Source organism: Choloepus didactylus, chromosome 20, assembly GCF_015220235.1.
Source record: "Choloepus didactylus isolate mChoDid1 chromosome 20, mChoDid1.pri, whole genome shotgun sequence".
In the NCBI taxonomy this organism is placed as follows: Eukaryota; Metazoa; Chordata; class Mammalia; order Pilosa; family Megalonychidae; genus Choloepus; species Choloepus didactylus.
This window is the reverse complement of record NC_051326.1, coordinates 89899-111141: the sequence shown is the minus strand read 5'-3', so window position 1 is coordinate 111141 and position 21243 is coordinate 89899. Positions and strand designations below refer to the sequence as shown.

The 21243-nt window shown below is 35.1% G+C and overlaps 1 protein-coding gene across 5 annotated transcripts in view; it reads left to right on the top strand.

The window, feature by feature from the left end:
- ROCK2 (Rho associated coiled-coil containing protein kinase 2) overlaps positions 1 to 21243 on the top strand; it is a 213213-nt gene that overhangs the window by 143256 nt on the left and 48714 nt on the right. For 4 of the 5 annotated variants that reach the window (XR_005213332.1, XR_005213333.1, XM_037812984.1 and 1 more), the window contains exons 6-17: positions 3906 to 4050; positions 6298 to 6436; positions 9235 to 9326; positions 15315 to 15474; positions 16850 to 16910; positions 17550 to 17561; positions 18874 to 18953; positions 19121 to 19169; positions 19810 to 19945; positions 20043 to 20134; positions 20375 to 20621; positions 21016 to 21122. Coding sequence is in view for 2 of the 5 variants with exons in the window: in XM_037812984.1 (XP_037668912.1) it covers positions 3906 to 4050; positions 6298 to 6436; positions 9235 to 9326; positions 15315 to 15474; positions 16850 to 16910; positions 17550 to 17561; positions 18874 to 18953; positions 19121 to 19169; positions 19810 to 19945; positions 20043 to 20134; positions 20375 to 20621; positions 21016 to 21122 (1320 nt within the window). In the remaining 3 variants the exon portion in view is untranslated. Of the gene's footprint in view, positions 1 to 3167; positions 3384 to 3905; positions 4051 to 6297; positions 6437 to 9234; positions 9327 to 15314; positions 15475 to 16849; positions 16911 to 17549; positions 17562 to 18873; positions 18954 to 19120; positions 19170 to 19809; positions 19946 to 20042; positions 20135 to 20374; positions 20622 to 21015; positions 21123 to 21243 lie in introns of those variants that run through there. The other variant, XR_005213334.1, reaches the window with a different exon arrangement.

Here is a 21243-nt window from a genome sequence, read left to right as displayed (position 1 = left end):
AAATGGAGTCAAGAGGTCACTCTGGTGGACATTCTTATGCACTATATAGATAACACCTCTTAGGTTTTAATGTATTGGAATAGCTAGAAGTAAATACCTGAAACTACCGAACTCCAACCCAGCAGTCTGGACTCCTGAAGACAATTATATAATAATGTAGATTACAAGGGGTGACAGTGTGATTGTGAAGACCTTGTGGATCACACCCCCTTTATCTAGTGTATGGATGAGTAGAAAAAATGGGGATAAAAACTAAAGGACAAATGGGGTGGGATGGGAGGGATGATCTGGGTGTTCTTTTTTCACTTTTATTTTTTATTCTTGTTCTGGTTCTTTCTGATGTAAGGAAAATGTTCAGAGATAGATTGTGGTGATGAACGCATAATTATGTTATCATACTGTGAACAGTGGATTGTATATCATGGATGATTGTATGGTGTGTGAATGTATTTCGGTAAAACTGAATTTAATAATAAAAAAAAAATCCTCCCTTTGATTTTGACATTTTCTCTATAATGTGTGCTGGTATAGATCTCTTTGTGTCTGTCCTGCTTAGAATTACTTGGGATTCCTAGATGTGTATATTCATGTTTTTTTTTTCATATTGGGGAGGTATTCAGACATTATTTCTTCAAATATTTTTTCTGCCCCTTTATTTCTCTCTCTTGTCCCTCTGGGATTCCAGTGAGGCATATGTTGGTATGCTTGATGGTGTCCCAAGTATTCCCTCTTATTTCTCTCTCTTGTCCCTCTGGGATTCCAGTGAGGCATATGTTGGTATGCTTGCCCAAGTGTCCCTCAAGCTCTGTTCAGTTTTCTTCATTATTTTTTCTTTCTGCTTCTCACGCTGGATAATTTCAATTGTCTCGTCTTCAAGTTCACTGATCGTTTCTTCTCCCTGTTCAAACCTGCTGTTCAATCTGTCTAATGAGTTTTTAATTTCAATTACTGTTCTTTGCAACTCAAATTTCTGTTTCAGGCTTTTAAAATTTCCATCTCTTTATTTTGTTCAGAAAATGTTTTCCTAATTTCCTTTAGTTTTTTTGTATTTGGATTCCTTTAGCCCACTGGACGTATTGAAGAAAGTTGATTTAAAGTCTTTGGCTAATACCTTTGACTAGTGTATGAGCTTCCTTAAGGATGGTTTCTGGCAAATTCTTTTCTTGTGAGTGGGCCTTAATTTCCTTTTGTGTGTGTGTGTGTATGTCTTGTAAGTTTTTTTATTCATTGCTGTACATTCTGAGTATTATGTAGTTATAAATCTGGAAATACAGTTCTCCCACTCCTTTGGAATTGCTAGTGTTTTTTGTTGTTGAGGTCTGGAGCCATCTGTGATTTTTCCAAACTATTTTTTGTTCCCAAATGGGTACTGGAAAGAGAAAAGAGGTAAATGGGTACTGTCTCTTTTAGACTCTCCTGCCACTTTTGCTTGAGAGGGGCAAGAACAATGACTATCCTCAGAGTTGCCACCCCACCCCTTAACCTCTTGACCTGAAGTAGCTGATCCAAAGCAGAGATCAGCAGACAGACCACACACTCCTGGATTTTGGAGGCCTATGTCCTCAGAGCCCACCAAGGCACCAGCAGGCTACAGTCCCCACTGCATTCTTGTTCCCTTATTTATGTTCTTTTTTTATGTAAACTACCATACCACCCAGTCTTCTTTAAAGCCTAACCTTTCCATCCTGCTGCCTGCCACGTGGTTGAGAGGTGGGGGTGGTAGCTGCTGCATGGATGGTGAAGTTCACCAATACTTACTGTAATTTACCAACCTTCACTGTTTCACTGAACTCCAGAGTTCCAAAATAGTTGATTCAGACAGTTTCTGCCAGTTCAGTAATTGTTTTGGTGGAGGGACTGATTCCTGGAGCTCCAAACCTATGCTCAGAGAAGTGTCACTCCTTATTTCTACTACCCCATCACCACCTCTCCCTTCTTTCCACCCTTGCCCTTCCACCTTCTGTAAGTAAACCAATTTCTTTAGTTTCTGGTTTATTCTTCCTGTATTTAATTTGCACAGGATCATAGACTTAACATACTTCTGTATTTCTTTAATTTGAGCGCTATCCTAGGAAACAATTGTTTAAATATCTTTTTTCAGTTGTTTATTTTTAAAAATCTTAACCCTGAATATGTTGGCCAAAAATTGTGGTTAGAACAATTTTCTTAATGCAGAATGCTATTCACAAAGTTTACCGACTAAAAATCTTTAGTCCTGCCAAATGATTTATTCTCTGGGTAGTTGTTCAAACTGATCTCCAGCTTACTGTTCTAATCTTCATTGTTATCAAACTTTGATAACTTTGAACTTCACTGCATTTCTTAAACATGTTTTATATAAAATCATTCTTGTTCCCTTATTTATGTTCTTTTTTTTATGTAAACTGTCATACCACCCAGTTTTCTTTAAAGCCTTACCTCTCCATCCTTTGCAGCCTAACTTTATGCTGATTCTTTCTTATTTCTTACCCATTCCTGTCCCTCCTCTGAACCTTTGAATGATAATTTTGCCATTTGTTGCATTTGTGTGTGTCAGCAAGGTTTTAATTGTAAGTCTCACAAGATTCACTCTTTAAAATCCACATTCTGTGGATACATGTGAAATGAAGAGATTGCCTTTACTCTAATAAGTCTCTGTTAATTTTATTCTCCAACAGAAGTGTATACTAGAGGATAGTCCATGACAAAAATTAATTGTATACCCTGTCTTTTGACATTAGGGACTGTCTTGCTCATCTTTTATTTTATGTAGTAATCCACACAAAGCATTACTCAAGAATTTGCTTAATTATTTCCACATAACTTATTAATTTGTATGGAACCAAAATGATTTCTATTCTCTGTTTGCTATATACATTGGAAAATAAAATCACTAAGTTATTTCTACTAATTTGAGGAATGTAAAAATTGTTTTTTAAATTAATTTTCCATGTTTAACACATGTGTTATAGCATTTAAGTAAAAACATTTACATAAATCATGTTCGGAAAATATATTGAACTTCTTTTCCCAAGATGGTCAAAATATATAGACAGTGTTTTGAAATTTTTTGTAGCCTTCTTAGGAAGAATTTGGAGGACACTACTGAGCAGGTAAAAGAAATGAAGAACATCTAAATTAATCTATAAAATCTCTGCAAGTTTGGACAGAACTGGAAGTGAGAGAGTATTATTTAGCACTATTCTATAGGGATTTAATTTTGTAGCATACACACAATTATAATTAATAAAATGAATTTTGTCCTTGTCAAAAAGACATCAAACAAATATCACTGAAACTAAACACAAATAAGATGCTTTTTATTGTCTTGTCAGATACATTTTGATTCTACAGCTCCATATTCCTATGTATACATATTGAGGTGCAGCTTTCAGATGGATAAGGTATTTTAATTTAAACATCGGATCTATTACCCCAATTTTGTCTTGATAGAATTAGAACCATTTCTAAATTCTTTACCCAGCCTCCAAATTAGGGTCCTCTGTAATCTTAAGCTCTTCATTTTCTTTTGAAAATATGAAAACTACCTTTCTCTTATTATTGTTTTCTTTTCCCCAGATCAGGTGCCTTAATACCACATTTTGAACTTCTCATGTAACTACTTCATAGTGTAAGAAAAGGCAACAAAAGATGTTGCGTTGCATGGTATTCCCATGGGGTTGACCACCTTTTCCTTCTTTCATTGTTGAAGCCTCCTGTATTTTAGAGTTTGAAATTTATTCCTCCCATAATCCAAGCATTTTTATGTACCTCATAATGCATTTAACCTCTTTTCTCCCAAAGTCACATCACAATGAAGCTCTGTTGGTAGCAAAGTGTAGTCACTGTAGGACTAATAAATGAATTTTGTGTGTGTGTGTGCATTTACACTGATCTGTTTCTCTTTATCTCTGTTGTTTATACAGACAGGTATGGTGCACTGTGACACAGCAGTTGGGACACCTGATTACATATCCCCTGAGGTTCTGAAGTCACAGGGCGGTGATGGGTACTATGGACGAGAATGTGATTGGTGGTCTGTAGGTGTTTTCCTTTTTGAGATGCTGGTGGGTAAGTAAATATTTTAATTTGTTCTTTTTTTTTAAACTCTTCTCATAACACTTAAAAATAAGTCAGGAATCTTAGAGTATGAGGAAATTTGGGGAGAAGTGAAATTTCTGAAAACTTTAATTAGTGGTGTCTGATATGAGAAATTGTTAACTAGAAAGCAAATACCAAGCCTCATACTGACTGGGACAGTAATTGAATAGAATAGGTAGAATATGAAAGGGATTGAAAGTGTACTGCTAGGAAATATTCTTCCAGTGGACCTTTTTACATTAAGAAAATTTTAGAACAATAAGCAAATTATAGCTGCAGTGGGCCTCCATTCTAAGATTTTCTTCATCAATGGTATTAGTTGTAAATATGCATACAAATGTGAATATACATGTAGGACTGTTAACATTTGTTTCATTAGTAATATAGAACTAAAAGTACTCTTCAGTTCTGTTATGTAATTGTTATACAATTGATTTCGTGAACTGTATTTTTTGTTTACTAATTGTACATATATAGTCGGTATGTACTTCCATGAAGTAAATCATGAATATAGTTATTGGATATTTTATTTTCAGGATTAACATGTATTGTAATAATATTTCTGTTTCAGAAAACTCAGAGGCAAATTTGATAATTACTTATACTTTGACCAAATGAAAATTTGAAAAGCTCAAGTATTTTGAAACTTTTCTTTACATCATAGATTTCATTTCTAAGATTTCCCATTCCTAAGTACTCAGGTCACAAAAATATCTTCTGGCTGAGGAAGCCAATGACTGAATTACATGGCTTGGGGATGGGGAGAGATGTAGTGAAATCCCCTTTCAAGGCAAGTGTAGTTAGGATAATACTATTACAATGAATGACTTGATAGTTAAAAATACATTTTTAGAATTTGAAAATCGATTTTCTAGAAGATGACCCTAAGATAAATTGGTAGTGGAAAATCTGTAAAATCTATGAGAATAGAATCTGTATTACTAAAAAAACTCAGAATTTTTTTTTTTGAATTCCCAATTTTGAATAATAATTAGTCGTGGAACCATTTGGTGGCATAATTCTGTCAATAACCATCCTGAGTATGTAGCATTGATCTTATCATCCTTAGTCTCATGACATAGTTTTACTTGTTTTGGGCCTTTGTCTTTGTAATGGACCTTTGTGTACACCATTTAAATTCCTGCTACTGTTTTCAACTCCGAGAACTGAATTTAATGAGTTGGAATGGCAATAATTTGCAGTATTCTGAACCTGCTCTGGTGCTCACTCGGGTTGGTTGGCACTGGCCTTCACTGAAATGATTTTGTTGCAGTTAAAAATGACACTAGAAAAACCTTGGATTCAAATTCTCCTTCCTCTACCCTTCAAAAACAAACAACAGAAACTAACGATCTAAATACCCTTTTGAAGTTTTGGATCATTGATTATTGAGGAAAGTCTGGTTTGCACTCAAGTAACTTGTAGTTGGGGCATACCAACAGGGCCTTTGACCCTTGTGGGCTTAGGTATGTAATAGCCATTTGCTGCCTTCCACTTTTTTTCAATCAGTTGCTTCATTGCCTCTTTATCACAGTCATTAGTTAGCAGGAATACTGCATTGGTAGACCAGTTTCTGCCTTTTCCAGTTCTAGCTATGTGTCTTCTTAGGCAAGTCACCTGTCACCTCTCTGGGCCCTGCCTTCCTCATATATAAAATAATAGGGCTGGACTAACTCTTTGAGCAGCCCTGACCAATGTATGATATGCAGATGGTGTATGTCTGTGCTGTCTGAAAGGGTAGCGATTGTCCACATTAAGCACTTGAAACATGGCTACTGTGATCAAAGAACTGAATTTTTCATTTTATTTAATTTTGATTACTTCAACTTTAACTTGCTATGTATGGCTGATGGTACTCTTTTGTACAGTGCAGCTTTAGAGAGTCTCAAAAGGCTGATCCAACTCAATCATTATACTGACTTGATCCCACTTGGTAATCTTTCTCTTTATCTATTCAATAAATTGTTTCCTTTCTTCTGTTGAATAAATTCTAGAGTTACTATTTTTGTTGTTGATGTGATTCTTAAGGGTACATGGGTCATTGGTATAGTTAAAATTAAAGTATATTTTTGTGTTTGTTCATTTTGACTGGAACTCATGGACCATAGAGCATTTGTTCTTTCATTTACATGACAAATTTAAACTTTGTGTACTAGATGAAAAGTGTTTAATTTGCAATCTCTGTTAAACTGAGTATCTTCTTTCTTGCCATTTTAGGGGATACTCCATTTTATGCAGATTCACTTGTAGGAACATACAGCAAAATTATGGATCATAAAAACTCACTATGTTTTCCTGAAGATGCAGAAATTTCTAAACATGCAAAGAATCTCATCTGTGCCTTCTTAACTGATAGGTAATATACTTTGAATTTCTTTGTAAAGAAGCACTTTTAAATTTGTAGAAATGAAAGCTTACCCAGTGCATATTTACATATGAAATCAATCTTTTTTTTTCTCTCATTATCCAAATTGCATTTAATTCCGGATTAGCCTTTTTATTTTTAAAACTGCTAAATCTGTTCTTGGGTTACCCTCATTATATTGTTTGTGCATCCTGATTATAACCTATCTCTAATCTTAACCTTTATGACTAAAAAAGAGAAAAGGGCTTGATAAAATAATGCAGCTGATAGAAATAAAACTTTGTATTATTCACTTTTTATACTTTAAGGTGGTTAATCCATATTACTCTTGACTTTTGTGGGGAGAGCATTTTGTGCAGATGCATACTCAAAACCTTTGTTTGACTTGGGAGTGCCTCCTTCCCAGCTCTTTTATTTGCATTTGAATATGAGCAAGTCTATCCTTGAAATTATATATATATATTTTTAAAACAAAGAGATGAACTAAATTGTGAAAACTGGGGTCAATAAGAGAAGCTAGAAAACTATCCAGTTTTTATTCCCTGGCTCTATATTCAATTCTTTTCTGGTTTCCCCATTTTATGTTTACAGTAGGCATCATCCTATCAAAGGACAAATACAGAGGGTGCTTTCGCCCCAGTCCAAACTTTTACTCATCAGCTCTGTGATCTTGGGAAAATTATTTAAGTTGATGGGAACTAATTTTACTTGTGGGCTTAGACTAGATGACAACTAAGGCCATTTCTAGCTCTAAAATACTCTAATGCCTCAGCATACTTTATTGTTTGTTATACCGTTGCTGTTATGAACAGTATTTCAGTGAATTTACGTTCGTCTTTGCATACTTTTTTTTATGATAAAATGTTAAAGGTGGAATTCTGGGATACACATTTTAAAATGGATTGATGTTGCAAAATTGACCCCAAGAGAGGTTACACTAGTATAAATTTCTGTTAATACTTGTTTTCCTCACTCTCATCAAACCAAAAATTATAATTTTTTTCTTTTTCCATCAGAAACAAAAAAAGTTATTTTATCTTTCCTTTTTAGAGTAGTCAATCATTTGTTAGTCATTTGTAGAATAAAACTTTAAAATTTGTTAATTATATGAGTAATGAACAACCATGCCAGTAAACTCAAAACAATACCTGTATAATATTTGATTTGGGGACAAGATGGAATGTTGGTGCAATAAGACCATGTTCTAGTTTGCTAATGCTGCTGGAATGCAAAACACCAGAGATGGATTGGCTTTTATAAAAGGGGGATTATTTGCTTACACAGTTACAGTCTTAAGGCCATAAAGTGTCCAAGGTAACACATCAACAATCGGCTACCTTCACTGGAAGATGGCCAATGGCGTCCAGAAAACCTCTGTTAGCTGGGAAGGCACATGGCTGGTGTCTGCTCCAAGTTCTGGTTTCAAAACGGCTTTCTCCCAGGGTATTCCTCTCTAGGCTGCAGTTCCTCGAAAATGTCACTCTTTGTTGCTCTTGGGGTGTTTGTACTCTCTTAGCTTCTACAAGCTCAACAGCTGCCTTCAAACTGTCATCTGCAGCTACTCTCATCTTCTGTGCATTCTGCAAAGTGTCCCTCTTGGCTGTAGCTCCTCTTCAAAATGTCACTCTCAGCTGCACTGAGTTCTTTCTGTTTGTCAGCTTATTTATATGGCTCCAGTGTTTTAATTTAGACCCACCCTGAATGGGTGGGGTAACACCTCCATGGAAATGATCCAGTTAGAGTCATCACCCACAGTTGGGTGAGGCGCATTTCCATGCAAACACCCTAATCCAAATGTTCCAACTTAATCCCCACTAATATGCCCCACAAGTTTGCATCAAAGAATATGGCTTTTTCTGGGGGGCATAATACATTCAAACAAGCACAGACCATAGTTTGTGCTGAATGGTAAATTCTGAAGCAGAGTGTTGCATCCTTTAATGAAAGGAGTATTATTCATGAAAGATTTGCTTTAGCTTTTTTTTTTTTTTTTTGGTAGAGGGCAGTCTTAAGGAATGGTTGTAGGTAGAGAACAGGTATTTTGGAAAGAATTTAATGCCGTAAACGTTTCTAGGAGTACTCCCTCTAACATCTACAGATTTTTCTGTTTGTGTTAAGCATAGCTTCATGGGATATGTAAAACAAATGCTATTTCCATACAATCTTCACTGAAGACTCAAAGGGTCAAAGAATGAAATTCTTAGTAATATTTTTCTTGTATTCAGAATAAGTTTAATGTATGTACATAAATATAATCTATAAGAGTAAATATGTATACTTTCAAACATAACACAAGTTATTTTTAGGAAGAGGGAGAGATTTTTTTTTCCCCCTTTTACCCACCACCACCCAACACCGTCTTCCTCCACCAGGGAGAGATTTTGAAAATATTTTTTTCTGATAGAAAGGTTTTGAATAACTCTTCCATGCCTGAAGTTAGACCTCCGTCTGTTTGTGACCTATTTGGTCAAGTGGTTTTGACACAGGGAGATACGTTTTTTATTTGAAAGTCTTAAGTGTACTTACTTTCAACAGAAACTATAGATGGGAATATATTTCACATTCCATGACAATTAATACATCATAGTCCTTTAAATATATCTAGGGAAACCACTTATTTTGAAGTTGGAATTGCTTATTTTTCAGAAACATTTTAGTGAAGCTTTATATAAAAATATCTCAGAATCATTTGTGATACTTATGTTGATTTAACTGTTGAGATAGAGTTAATATTTTTGTCTTTTCATAATCTTATTTTTCATAATGCAATCTTTAACTGCATTGTTTAGGGAGGTACGACTTGGAAGAAATGGCGTAGAAGAAATAAAACAGCATCCTTTCTTCAAGAATGATCAATGGAATTGGGATAACATAAGAGAGAGTAAGTCAAACATTTAAATATTTCCATCCCATCATATTTTTTTCTTTTTTACTTTAAGATCTTTGCTTCACTTCTATATCATTTTTTTATTAATATATATTCTTAATCTAAGCTTAATCATTTTGTTGAAGTTCACTTAAACTATAATAATTAACATTTCTAAATCACAATGATTAATTAATATTTAACATGAATATACATCTGTAAGACTCATTACAGTGTTTATTGAGCAAGGAAAAGACATTTGTCAAGAGCTTAAAACCAAATTTGAGTATAACAATATATATCCTAATGCCCTTTCTATTTTAAAAAGTGGGATCTTATAAAATTACAAGGCAGTAAAATTTCTACAAACCTTATTGTTCACCAGTACAAATTTTAACTTGTAATTTTCTTAAAAACAAAAATAACTTTTTTCATTGTATTTAATTTATCTGTCACATCAAAGGAAAATGCCAGAAACAAACTTTCCAACACGATATTCCTAAGAAAACTGATACATATCATCAACTACAGAATAATTTGTATGTTTTATTTTATCATTTAACAAAGCATATTTTTCTGGTTTGCTAATGCTGCCGTCATGATACCAGAAACAGATTGGCTTTTATAAAGGGGATTTATTTGGTTACAAATTTACAATCTGAAGGCCATAAAAATGTCCAAATTAAGGCATCAGCATGAGTATACCTTCACTGAATGAAGGCCAGTGGCGTTTGGAAAACCTCTGTTAGCTGGGAAGGCACATGGCTGGCGTCTGCTGATCCCAAATGATGTTCCAGCTCCTCTCTCAGCTCCTGTGCTTTCTTCAAAATGTTGCTCTTGAGGCATTTTGTCCTCTCTTAGTGACTCTGGAAAAAACACTGGGCTAGCATCACCCAAGTGTCAGCAAAAGTCTGCTTTCAGCAGCCGTCTCCAAAATGTCTCTCTGAGCTGCTCTCAGGTCCTTCTGTTTGGAAGGACCCGATCACGTGCTTCCCCAGCTAACAGAGGTTTTCCAGGCGCCATTGGCCTTCCTTCGGTGAAGTTATACTTGTGCTGACAACTTAGCTTGGACACTTTTATGGCCTTGAGACTGTAACTGTGTAACCAAATAAACCCTCTTTATAAAAGCCAATCCGTTTCTGGTATTTTGCATGCCAGCAGCATTAGCAAACTGGAACAACCACATTCTCATACATCATTCAGTGCTGTTAATTACACTTGTAATATTGTGCTACCATCGTCACCACCTCTGCCGGTTTCAATGTAGTATGTCCCCTAGAAAAAGCCGTATTCTTTGATGCAATCTTGTGGGGACAGACATATTAATGTTGATTAGATTGGAATCCGTTGAGTGTTTGCAAGGAGATGTGACCCACCCAACTGTAGGTGATAACTGTGATTGGATAATTTCCATGGAGGTGTGGCCCTGCCCGTTCAGCATGGGCCTTGATTAGTTTACTAGAGCACTATATAAGCTCAGACAGAAGAAGCAAGCTTGCTACAGCCAAGAGGGATGCTTTGAAAAATGCACAGGAGCTAAGAGAGGAGCTGCAGATGAGAGACAGTTTGAAGACGACCGTTGAAAGCAGACTCTTGCTCCAGAGAAGCTAAGAGAGGACAAACGCCCCAAGAGCAACTGAGAGGGGCATTTTGAAGAGGAGCTGCAGCCTAGAGAGGAATGTCCTGGTAGAAAGCCATTTTGAAACCAGAACTTGGAGCAGACACCAGCCACGTGCCTTCCCAGCTAACAGAGGTTTTCCAGACACCATTGGCCATCCTCCAGTGAAGGTACCCGATTGCTGATGTGTTACCTTGGACACTTCATGGCCTTAAGACTGTAACTGTGTAACCAAATAAACCCCCTTTTATAAAAGCCAGTCCGTTTCTGGTGTTTTGCATTCTGGCAGCATTAGCAAATGAGAGCAGATTTTGGTACCAGGAGTGGGGTGCTGGTGCTGCTGAGCTTGCAAATGCCAAACATGTTGGAACAGCTTTTAAAATGGATAAGGGGAGGATTCTGGAAGAATTGTGAGGAGCTTGATAGAAAAGGCGTATATTGTTTTGAAGAGATTGTTTGTGGAAATATAGACTCTAAAGATACTTCTGATGAGGCTTTGAGCAGAAATGATGAATGTGTTGTTGTGAACTGGAAGAAAGGCAATCCTTGTTTTAAAGTGGCAGAGAATTTGGCAAAATTGAGTCCTGGTGTCAGATGGAAGGAAGAATTTGAGAGCAATGAGCTAGGATACTTGGCTGATAAGATTTCAAAACTAAAAGTTGTGGATATGGCATGGCTTCTCTTTGCAAGCAGAGAGAGATAAACTTAGAACTGAACTCTTGAGTTCAAAGAAAAAAGAAACTAATAGTTTGGAAAATTCCGGGTTTCCAGGGGGTGGCACCCCAGAAGTTACAGCCCCACGTGAGGATTTAACCAAACATGGAGCCCAGCCACCATTTCAGAACAAGCCAGGATTGGAGATGGTGTTATCCAGAAAGGATTTGTGGAAACCCCTGTCGTCTGACAGCTTTGACCCCGTGTGCTTCATGCAAAGCCAACAGAATTTTTGTGAGATCGTTATAGACAGAGCTGCTGCCAATCTGGACTGGAGGAGACAGACAAGGAACAAAATGAAAGAAAAATTTCTTCAAAGGCAGGGACCTGGAGGTTGAGGTCTGGAGTCAAGAGGTCTTGGGCTGGAAGAGCAGAGTGGCCCGCTTGCATGGAAAGGGTGAGTTTGCCCCGGAGGTCGAGGGTGGGCCTTCTGCCTCAATGCTCAGCAAGAGTTTTGCCACACCAGGCCCCAAAGAGGGTGGAGCACATTCCCAGGGGAATGGGGAGAGCCTGGCTGCCACCCCACTGTTCTGACGAGGTTGAGCGTGTGCCCCAGAGATAGAAGAGAATCCATGTGCTGCCCCAATGTTTGAGGAGGGTGGGACCGAGGAGGTGGTCTCCCCAGTGTATGAATATGTTGGAGTACTCACCCCAGCATTTGGAGAGAAGAGGGCTGCCACAAAGGCCCTTAAGAAAGGTTAGACTGCTGCTCTCTCAAGCCCTAAGGATAACAGGAAATGACTCTCAGACTTTGAAATCTAATGGAGTTTGCCCTGTGGGTTTTAGGAACTGTTTTGTTTCCTTAAATGTTGTTTTCCTTTCAGTTTCTCCTTATAGCAATGGGCATGTTTATTCTGTGAATATCCCTCCTTTGTATATTGGAAGCAGATAACTAGTTCTAAGTTTCACAGGTACAGAGCCAGAGGGGAATTTTGCATTAGGACAGACCATGCCTGTAACTGATTTTGATGAGATCTTGTACTTACCTATTGTTACTGAAATGATTTAAGTTTTTGTGATATTGTGATGGGATGAATGTATTTTGTATTAGGAAAGAATATGTTTTTCTGGGGTCCAGGGGGTGGAATGTGCCGGTTTGAATGTAGTATGTCCCCTAGAAAAAGCCATATTCTTTGATGCAATCTTGTGGGGACAAACATATTAATGTTGATTAGATTGGAATCCGTTGAGTGTTTCCATGGAGATTGACCCACCCAACTGTAGGTGATAATTCTGATTAGATAATTTCCATGGAGGTGTGGCTCCACCCATTCAGCATGGGCCATGATTAGTTTACTGGAGTACTATATAAGCTCAGACAGAAAGAGTGAGGGTGCTACAGCCAAGAGGAACACTTTGAAGAATGCACAGGAGGTAAGAGAGGATCTGCAGATGAGAGACAGTTTGAAGATGACTGTTGAAAGCAGACTCTTGCTCTGGAGAAGCTAAGAGAGGACAAACACCCCAAGAGCAACTAAGAGTGACATTTTTGAGGAACTGCAGCCTAGAGAGGAACATCCTGAGAGAAAGCCATTTTGAAATCAGAACTTTGGAGCAGTCACCAGCCACATGCCTTCCCAGCTAACAGAGGTTTTCCGGACACCATTGGCCATCCTCCTGTGAAGGTACCCGATTGCTGGTGTGTTACCTTGGACACTTTATGGCCTTAAGACTGTAACTTGGTAACCAAATAAACCCCCTTTATAAAAGCTGATCCATTTCTGGTGTTTTGCATTCCAGCAGCATTAGCAAACCAGAACAGATGCACAAAAGTTTTGAATTTTGAGGAGGTCCCGTTTATTCATTTTTTTTCTTTAATTCCTTATGCTTTGGATGTAAAGTTTAAGAAACATTGCCTACCACAAGCTCTTGAAGGTTCTTCTCTACATTTTCTTCTAGGAGTTTTGTGATCCTAGTTCTTATATTTAGGTCTTTGATCCATTTTGAGTTTATTTTTGTGTAAGGTGTGAGGTAGGGATCATCTTTCATTATTTTGGATATGGATATCCAGTTTTCCCAGCACCATTTGTTGAAGAGGCTGTTCTGTCCCAGTTGGGTAGACAGCTTTGTCAAATATCAGTTGGCCATAGATGTGAGGGTCTATTTCTGAACTCTCAGTTTGATTCCATTAGTCAGTATATCTGTCTTTATGCCATTACCATACTGTTTTGGTCAGTATATCTATCTTTATGTCAGTACCATGCTGACTGTAATATTCTTTGAAGTCTAAAAGTTAGAGTCTTCCAACTTCATTCTTCTTTTTTGAGATGTTTTAGCTATTTGAGGCCCCTTAATAAATAAATAAATTTGATAATGGCTTTTCCAATTATGTTGGAATTTTGATCAGCATTGTGTTGACTCTGTAATCAATTTGGGTGGACTTGATATCTTAACAATATTTAGTCTACTATTACATGAACACAGAATATCCTTCCATTTATTTAGATCTTCTTTTATTTCTTTAAGCAATGTTTTGTAGTTTTCTGTGTTTAGGTCCTTTACATCATTGGTTAAATTTTTTACTAGATAATTTGATTCTTTTGGTTGCTATTGTAAATGGAATTTTTTTCTTGATTTCCTCCTCAGCTTGCTCATTACTAGTATATAGAAACACTGCTGATTTTTGTATCCCACCACTTAGCTGAACTTGTTTATTAATGTTCTGTAGCTTAGTTGTAGATTTTTCAGGACCTTGTAAATATAGGATCATGTCATCTATAAATAGTGAAAGTTTTACTTCTTCCTTTCCGATTTGGACACCTTTTATTTCTTTCTCTTGCCTAACTGCTCCAGCTAGAACTTCCAGCACAATGTTGAATAACAGTGGTGACACTGGGCATCCTTTTCTTGTTCCCATCTTTAGCAGGAAAGCTTTCAGTCTTTCACCATTGAGAACAATGTTAGCTGGGGGTTTTTTCATATGTGCTCTTAAACATACTGAGGAAGCTTCCTTCTATTCCTATCTTTTAAAGCATTTTTATTAAGAAAGGGAAAAAAAAATAGAAGAAAAAAGAAAAGAAAAGAAAGGATGCTGGATTTTGTCAAATATTTCCTCAACATCTTTATAAGCTAATATATACTTATTAGCAGTATTCCCCAATAATATTATAATAAACATTATACATTTCTTAGGTTGTCAAGTTAAGTGGATCTCAATAATTTTTAGAATTGGGAAATATAATCCTGTAATTTGAATGGGTTTAAATTGATAAATCAGCAGTTAATTATTCATGGAAATCACACTCTGATACACCTTAGGGTAAGCATAGGAAGTCATTTTCTTTATTTGTATTTGATAGTGATTCATTTTAATGTTAAGAAATATTTCTACTTAACGAATGTAGAAAACTGAAGGCTCTAAAAAATGTGTGTGCAAGCTATTGCTGCTTGTAATTTTAACATCTAGAATAACATAGTGCTTTTCTTGTTTAATTGATTTCTGTATTTAATACTGATCTAATATAGTAATAAAATACTAAAAAACTTTATTCTTTGAAATGATAAAATGGAAGATGTTATTGAAATGTTATATCATAAAAAAACAGAAGAGTTGAAAAATACACCAGCCCTTATTATTTTTACAGCATTGCTAGATCATGGGAATTAGAGGGGTGGTTTCTAGATTATATTTTGGTTATGAGTGAAGTAATTCATTTCTCTCACTTTAATAGCTGCAGCTCCTGTAGTGCCTGAACTCAGCAGCGACATAGACAGCAGCAATTTTGATGACCTTGAAGATGATAAAGGAGATGTGGAAACCTTTCCAATCCCTAAAGCTTTTGTGGGAAATCAGCTGCCTTTTATTGGATTTACCTACTACAGAGAAAATTTGTATGTAATTGATTTGTTAAATATTTATTGTTTCCAGAATCTAACTATAAAAATGTCTTATTTCCAATTTCTGGATTATAGGAGATAAATTGTTAATTATTTTCAAACTTTGAATTTTTTCCAAAGGATTATTAGAAGAGTCATTTTAATTTCATTTTATTATTTTATTTCTGAATGTTATATTCAGTTACCAAATGAATGTAAGGCACTGTTCTGTATTTTTCTGTATTGTTTTGGAGATATAGATTAAGACCAAATACTTCCCCTTGAAGGAGCTTGTCATCTAATGATGGCTGTAAAAAAACTAAATAGTCATAAAGAAAGGGAGAATGTAATACTTTCCAAAAGAAAATTACCCCTCCAAAATCTGAGATGGTTCAGAAGTAAAATTCACATCTCTTTTGGGTGGGGGGAGGGAGAAGTCAGGTAAGACCTCAGGGAAGAGGGGGCATTTTAACTGAATCTAAAAATAAGAAAAGGTTTTGAGTGGTCAAGATGTGGGGAGACTGGAGGAGAGTTGGGAGGCGAATGGTGGGAGTCCAACGGGGCCCAAGCACAAGATGTGTGTTCCTCTATTAGGACCTATTGGGAGGACTTGATGAAACTGATTTTCTTGCCTGTAATCCCTGCATCTGGCACAGGGCCTGTAAGAAATCATTCAATAAGTATTGGTCAAATGAGTTGAGTATTGGGTAGAAGATTAGAAAAATACATTGGAGACAGAGTTTAGAGGAAGAACAATGCAACAGATGATTGCTGTACTTTGTGCTTGGGGACTTTTGACCTTGTTTGATAGGCATTGAGGAACCGCTGAAAGCTGTTGAATAGTTGGAGTGAGCATTGAAGACATTTGAGCAACTCTTGATACATCCATGTATGTAATGATTAGAATGACCAGACATTACAATTTGCCCAAGGCTGAAGGGTTTCTTGGAATGTGGGACTTTCAGTGCTCAAACTGGGAAAATTTCGGACAAACCAGGATGAGTTGAGAAAAACTATCAGTAATGCTGACCAGAATGAAAAGATCAGGACCAGGGGAAACCTAAGCATGTTTATAGTCAATGAGACAGAATTCAGTTGAGAGAAACTGATAGTAAAATAGTAGTGATAGTTTATGTATTTAAGGCCTGGGAATCAAGAGATGTTATCCTTGAAGAGGAAGAGAGATGTCTGTTTTTGGAAGACTGGGGCAAAAAAGAAAATAATGGTTACATAAACTCAAAATTAGATGAAGAGGAGGGAAGTTGAAGTGAAAGGAAAGAAATTTTTGTGTTCTGAAATTTAATTCTGGGAATAACTTGGTTGAATAAGACTGAAAAATTGATTAAAATGACATGATACAAAGGAATTCATATAACCCTTTTCCTTCTAGGTTATTAAGTGACTTTCCACCTTGTAGAGAAAATGATTCAGTCCAATCAAGGAAAAATGAAGTATGTGTGGATTTTTACTGCTTTAGTTGTTTTAGTCACATTTTCAAATATTTCAGTAATTTCCATGTTCCCAAAAAAAGCCATTTGACACTACTTTTTGAAACATTACATGGCATTCCTTGTTGCAAGACAATTTTGCATAATGTTGAAACAATTCATTTGTTTGATAAATATTGTGCAAGACACAATGGATAGTAAAAAGATGAATTATACATGGTCTTAAGCTTAGTTTAGTAGCAAAAGTGATAGAATAGGTTTATGAACAGCTATAGTCTTCAGTCAGAAAATTGTGTAATATTTGTGATATAAAAGAGTAAGTAAGAGTATATTAAGCTATAAGGGTACAGAAATAAGGGGGAGATTCACATTCTGGATATTTAGGAATGAATTAATATAAAGGATAATTTTGTTTATCACTGTTACAGTATTTTGTGAATTCTGTAGTTTATAATTAGTTACTGCACTAAATCATGCACATCCACATGTAAATAAGGACATTAAATATTTTTCTCTTTGAAACTTTGGAAAACTAAAAAAGTAGGTTGGATAATTCTGTTACGTTTTATGTGTTTTAGGAATTTTGTGAAGCATAGCAAGGATTTTAATGTTTTCTGTGTTTTTTTGTTTTGTTTATAACAGGAAAGTCAAGAGGTATGTTGATGTGTTCAAATATGTTGAGAAACTGAAAAAACTCATAACTCCAGCAATACTTAATATAGTCATATTCCACATAGCATTTGGAGTACATCTACCCAAGAGAACAGTTCCCAGCCTTTTTTCTACCAAGTATCCCTTTTATTATTACTCTTATTGATCTATTGTTCAAAATATATATTGTGTGAATTTCTTTTTATTTATCAAGTTTATTAAACTGGCAGCAAGAGCTTCTGATTGACATGTGCTAACTAGTGTGATCACATTATGCTAAAGCAATAGCAGCCAAAAAAGCGGTTAGGCTAGTTCATTAGCCCTGTATGTCTTTTATAATGAAAAAAAATAGTTTTGCTTAAGATTTATGAAATATTTTAAAAACCTTGAAGAACCTAATCACTAAAGACAACTGTAGAAGGAACAGTGGTATTGGAGACTGATAAAACTGGATTAATGTTTTGGTACTGCCACTTATCAGTTATGCTGTCTTGGCCCAGTTATTCACCTTTTCTAATTTTCTTTTCTTCTTCTTCTTTTTTTTTTATTTAGTAGATATGATATTACCATCTTCTTGTGGTTTCTGTTAAGATGACTGAGACATTTGTAAAGTGCTTAATACTGTACCTTATACACAACAGGAACAAAAAATTTTAATTCTTTTTAAAGGTAATAATGTTCCAAAAATAGATAACTTAATAGTTACTGTAATTTTGATTTGTTTAAAGACCAACATAGTTGAGCCAAACTATTGAGGAGATAACTTTTAATTAATTAGCTGTCACTTATTCAAAAGAGTTATTGATTACAACTCTTCAAAGTACTGTACCAGGCACTGTGTAGGAAGATATAAAAGAAGGTATTAGATTCTTATTTTTAAGAACAGTGAAATATTTTGGGCACATTCTGGGTATTTGTTTCAGATGTAGACTTTATGAGCACTAGCAGTGACAATATTTTCAAGAAAATACTCTGTAGAAGAGCAATGGAAGAAACCAGAAATGGTGTCCTTTATTTATAATAAATTTGAAACTAGTTATCCACAGAAGAATTCTGCCAAGATCAGAGCTTCTCATTCATATGTTTACCTAAGTGTGTTGATATATACTTGTGTGATGTGATAGAAAGAAAACGAGAGGTGGAGGATTTTTTTTCCCTCTATGAAGAAAAATTGCATTTAAAAGGTACAAATCTATACCATTATAGAGATTATATTAAGCTGAAAGACAGAAAAGCTTATCATTGCTTTCTTTAAGCCTCTCTTATCTTTAAATATGACCAGAATTTATAATTATATTTTCTTATTGTCTCACAGATTCAGAAAAAGCTATACACTTTAGAAGAACACCTTAGCAATGAGATACAAGCAAAAGAAGAACTAGAGCAGAAGTGCAAGTATGTTTTGTAGATAAAGATTGTATTTTAAAATTAAAATTTAAAACTTTATGTTTAATTAAAGGAGAACTATGAAGTAATTAAACAGTTATTTTTATATTTATAGCCTATTTTTATTGTAAATTAGGAGAATTATTTTATTTACTGTTTCTTTTGAAATTCTTTAGATCTGTTAATACTCGCCTAGAGAAAATAACAAAGGAGCTAGAAGAAGAGGTAAAACTTCCCTATGCTGACCTACACTTTTATTAACAATTTTGTTAATAAAATTTTTAATGTGTAACTTCCATACAGGGTTCTGTTGGTACTATAGTAACACATATCTTGATATATAGTAAACTGCTCCCCACCCCACCCTTGTAGCATTGGTGGATAGGACGAAAATTATAGGATAACCATGTTTTGATAGGCTTCGTTCTGTTATGTTTTTGGAAACATGAGTTAATATAGTATGTGTATATGTATTTCAAGTAAAAAATTGCATTTGTTTTATAGTTATTGAATTTTATTGTATAAGATAATGACAGTTTAAAAACAGAAAGTGACCATTGTTTCTTTATTTTAAAATTGCAATTCACAACATTTTAGGCCCATAGTTAGTGTTAAATAATGATAGTTCAATTGTGATAGAAAGTTTAACTTTCAAGAGGATGTAAACATGGTCTTGATTATTCAACAGTGGCATGCTATTTTTAAAACATTTTAAAAATTATTGTAGTTTTACCAAAACGCTGTTATAGTTTTTTTTTAAGTTTTTTTGTGTGTTTGTGTCTGTTTGAAATAACTGAAGTATTTTTTGTTTTGACTTGATATTTAGATATACTTTTTTTGATGATAACTTTAAGCATTATTTCAGGTTACCTTAAGGAAAAACGTGGAATCAGCATTAAGACAATTAGAAAGAGAAAAGGCACTTCTTCAACACAAAAATGCAGAATATCAGCGGAAAGCTGATTATGAAGCAGACAAGAAACGGAATTTGGAAAATGATGGTTTGTGGTGTAGAATAGTAAATGCTTATCAAAAAAAAAATTAACTGTGTGTGTGTGTGTGTTGTTGGTATTGCCACTGAAATGCTTTTTATCATAGTTAACAGCTTAAAAGATCAACTTGAAGATTTGAAAAAAAGAAATCAAAACTCTCAGATATCCACTGAGAAAGTGAACCAACTCCAGAGACAAGTAGGTTGATCTCTGTTTGTAGTAAGTGTATTAAATTTTATTTATGACTGCCTGTTAATAGTACTTTTAATTGACAGTGTTACAAAATGGCCCTTTTCCTTGAATTTTAGGGGGAAGTCAACAAAATATTTTTAGGTTTTTGTTTATTTTAAATTGCAATGGGTAATAAATTGATGTATTTTCATTATATACACCTGTATTTGTTTGTTGTTATTTGTTTGATTTTAAATGGAATAACAGCTGGATGAAACCAATGCTTTGCTGCGAACAGAATCTGATACTGCAGCCCGATTAAGAAAAACCCAGGCAGAAAGTTCAAAACAGATCCAGCAGCTGGAATCTAACAATAGAGATCTACAGGATAAAAACTGTCTGCTGGAGACAGCCAAATTAAAACTTGAAAAGGAATTTATCAATCTTCAGTCAGCTCTGGAATCTGAAAGGAGGGACCGAACCCATGGATCAGAGATAATTAGTGATTTACAAGGTAGTAAAGTAGAGATTGCACTTGAATTAATCTTGATGATTTGTATTCTGGAAGTAACATTAGATGATGGATAATGTGCTAAGAGTTACACATTTCTGAATGTATTACTCTATTATGTAAAGGTAGAATATTAGAAATATATTAATAGAAAATTTTATGAAATAAAAGACATACTCTCAAATAGTAAGAAATATTTTAAGTATCAAACACCTCAAGTGGTAGATTATGGGTTTCCACTGAATTAACTATAAAGTACTCCACCAATAATTGTAAATTTCCTGCTTGTAAATAACAGCTACAAAGTATTGAGGTAGCTTCCAGATTTTTTACTCTTAGCTAAATGCGTGTACTTTGTGGGTTCATTGTTTTTAAAAGGAAATGTTGCCATTTTTAGGTAGAATATCTGGCCTAGAAGAAGATTTAAAGAGTGGCAAGATCATATTAGCCAAAGTAGAGGTGGAGAAGAGACAACTACAGGAGAGATTTACTGATTTGGAAAAGGTAAAACATGCTAAGCTTTATATTTTTGTGTTAAGAAAATGACAGTAGAGTTTCAGATTGGCATTTGTTCTAAAATAAGAGAAATCAGTGAGGAGAATATTTTCATACAGCTCAGTTTAGA